A 3019-nucleotide genomic window follows, 5' to 3' on the forward strand; every position below is an offset into this window, starting at 1 on the left:
GACCTGAGCCAAGCTCTTGACCTTGGTGCTGAACTGTGGCTGCTGACCCTTTGGGGTGAGATGGGAGGAAACAGGTGAGGGATTGAGACAGAGTTCTGAAGAGCCAGGACCTGGGAAGGGGTGTGAGGTTAGAGAGCAGGGGTGAGGCTGAGCAGGGTTAGGGTTGGGGGGGGATCCACTGAGCCCAGGCCAGCCCAGAGCCAAACTCCAGTGGGTGGGACTGTGGGTTGGGTGTGAGTCACAGCCCCTGGGTGGCCCCAGACATCTGAGGGTCAGAGGGGGTCCCCGTCAGGAAAAGCATGGCAGCCCCTGGGGTGCACTCAGCATCGTCCTGGGGAGGGTGTGGGGGCTGGTGGGGGAGGAGGGGCTGGAAGGCTGTCAGGAAGACCAGGGCACATCTGATCCCACTGGAGCCCAATCCTGTGCCTACCCCCAAGCCCAATCTTCTCCAACTCACTCCCCCTGCCCTTCCTCCGTGCCCCTATCTCAGAAATCCGCCCCCTTCACCCAATACCCAGGCCGACCCTCGAGAGCCTCCTCACCTCCCCCTCAGCCCCACATCCCAGCAGGCCCTTCATCAGATGCTCACACCTCCTAATGCCTTCCAGGGTCCCTCTGTCCCCAGCAGCCTCCTCGATCCTCCCCTCCCTGCCCTGGCATGCTCAGCCCGTCTCCGCCAGCAGCCCTCAGTTCCCGTTTTCAGTCCTCCAAGCCTCCCTGTTGCCCTCAGCACCAAGCCCTGTTCCTTGGTCTGGCATTCAAGCCCGTGTGGCTCTTCTCCATCCACCTCCCTGTCCCCTCGGTCTTTACATCCCGTCATCAGAACCGTTGACCACCTTCCCACTCCAAGCCCTGTCTCCCTCCCTCAGGGGCACTTTCCTAAGCCTCCCCAGGGCTCAGGCACCACTGCTCCGGTCTTCCCCGCGGCTCCCTCACCGAGGCTGGGCCCCCTGAGGCCGGCCCCCTGATCTCACACACCCCTCACTCATCACCCTTTACTGTGACGGCCCTGCACTGTGAGCTCCTCCCAAGTTGGAGGGACTCAGCCCCAAGGGTCCCAGTAAGCGATCCCTGGGCGCCCCCTGGTGGCCGCAAAGGGGAAATGCTTGGGCTTCAAGGAGCATGAGGAGGGGAAGTAAGTTGATCGTTGAGCGCCCACTGTGTCCTCTTGGGAGAGGTACTGTTGCTCCCCTTAAACAAAAGTGGACCCTGCAGCTCAGAGAAGCTAGAAATTCCCAGTGCCGCCCAGCGAGTAGATGATGCCAGGACTAACCTGGGTCGGTCCAATTCAAAGCTGCGTTCTCCCGTGGAGAAGGGGGCAGGGCGGAGGGAAGCGCAGCGCCATGGGGAGGAAGCCACGGCTGGTGGTTAGAGCCTTTGCTTGGCCTCGGAGGTGCCCTGGACCCAGCGGCTCTGATGGGGGAGGGGGGAGGGTTGGGGGACAGGCCTCCCCTTTATCTTAGTACCAGTCAGACCTGGGGTAGATCTGAGCAGGGTTCACGCAAAGCCAGGTCCATCTCGGGGTACAATAGCGATAAATAGAATTTATTTTGTACAACTGTTACCAACATACACACAGCCACGGGGGCTTCCCGGATGGGTGTTGGGGCGGGAAGGCTGGCCTTTGACGTTGGCGCCTAAAAAGTGTGGACAGACACACACAAGATGTGGACTCACAGCAGCTATGCCGGGCGGCCCCCTCCATGGGAATGGGGGGTCGCAAAGGCGAGACCTGTAACTCCAGGCCAGCCAAGCCCACTCAGCCTGGGGCGCCCAGAACATGGGGTGGCAGAGGTGGAGCTGGGTGCCGGCTGAGGACCCAGGTGGGTTCCCTCCTCCAAGGGGGCCGCTTGTCTGTCACGCGGAGGCAGTGGACGGGGCATCGGCAGGTCTGTGGTAGAGCTTGGGGGTCCAGGAGGGGCAACAGGCATCACCAGCTCCCTGCCCCTCAGCCCACTGGGGGCCCCAGAGCCCCAGGAAGCAGGACAGGGTGATGGGAGGCCCCTGGGAGGCCGGTCCCCCATTCTGGGCAGGTGCATGGAATCGCAGTCTTCAGTGACCTCTGAAGTGATCTTGTCCATTGGGAGCAGAGGTGCCCAGAGACAGCCCAGAGCCGCACAGCAGAACCCAAATTAGAAGCCAGGACTCAGGACGCAGGATTCCCAACCTGGGGCTCCCTCCATCACATCTCACCCCCCGCTGCCTGGAGGCTCTGTACGCACTGAGAGATCTCGGTCCCCCCTCTCATCTTGCCCCCCCTGAGTCGAGAGGGGCACCAAGGTGTGATGGAGGGCCCAGGCCAGGGCGAGCCAGGCCTGGAGTCTTGCTACAACTGACCACTCCCTGTCCAGCCTGGCCCCAGCCCGGGGGGTGAGGATGACGCCGGCAGCTTCCCCGCTCCCAGGTCTGGATGGCTCCACCCTGCAGAGACAGCCCAGATGGTGGGCCCAGGGGAGGGTTGGGGAGACAGAGGGCAGCACACAGGCTGGTGGTGGCCTTGGGGGCAGAGGTCCTATCTGCCTGGATTTGACACAGCATCTTCACCTTGTGTTTCTTCGACCTCATCTGTAGGGTAAAGGGAGATGGAGACACCATGGAGCAGGGAGACAGGCCGCCCTCGGAGCTCCAGGCTCTGTGTCTTCCCACCCTACTGGGAGCCCCCAGACCCACCCCTCCCAGCAGCTACCAAGTCCCTTTCAGGCTCCCATCAAATCCTCCCAGTAGCTCGTGGGCAGGAGTGAGGAAGCATTTGTTAGCCCCATTGCACAGATAAGGAAAGTGAGGCCCAGAGAGGGGCCAATGACCTGCCCAAGTCACTCAGTATCTGAGCGGCAGAGGATTCGAACCCAGACACAAAGCTCTCAGCCGAGAGAGAGGACAGAGGGACAGGGAGACATTGGCCCACTTCCTCGCCACTCCCCCCCCACCTCACCCCCACGCCACCAAACGAGAGCTGAGGGCTGGTCTGACCTGCTCAGTCACCTCCGAGGGGAGCCAGGTAACACTCTGACAGGCAGAG

General features: G+C 62.2%; 1 protein-coding gene across 1 annotated transcript in view; it reads right to left on the reverse strand.

Moving 5' to 3' along the window:
• Window positions 1-1524: 1524 nt before the first annotated feature.
• The window catches only part of RAP1GAP (RAP1 GTPase activating protein), a 22451-nt gene continuing 20956 nt past the window's right edge, over window positions 1525-3019 (reverse strand). Inside the window, 1 exon segment of the mRNA XM_023758343.1 lies at window positions 1525-2565. Coding sequence (XP_023614111.1) covers window positions 2245-2565 — 321 coding nt within the window. The 3' untranslated portion in view covers window positions 1525-2244.

The sequence above is a fragment of the Myotis lucifugus genome, unplaced genomic scaffold (assembly GCF_000147115.1).
Source record: "Myotis lucifugus unplaced genomic scaffold, Myoluc2.0 scaffold_128, whole genome shotgun sequence".
NCBI classification, from domain to species: Eukaryota; Metazoa; Chordata; class Mammalia; order Chiroptera; family Vespertilionidae; genus Myotis; species Myotis lucifugus.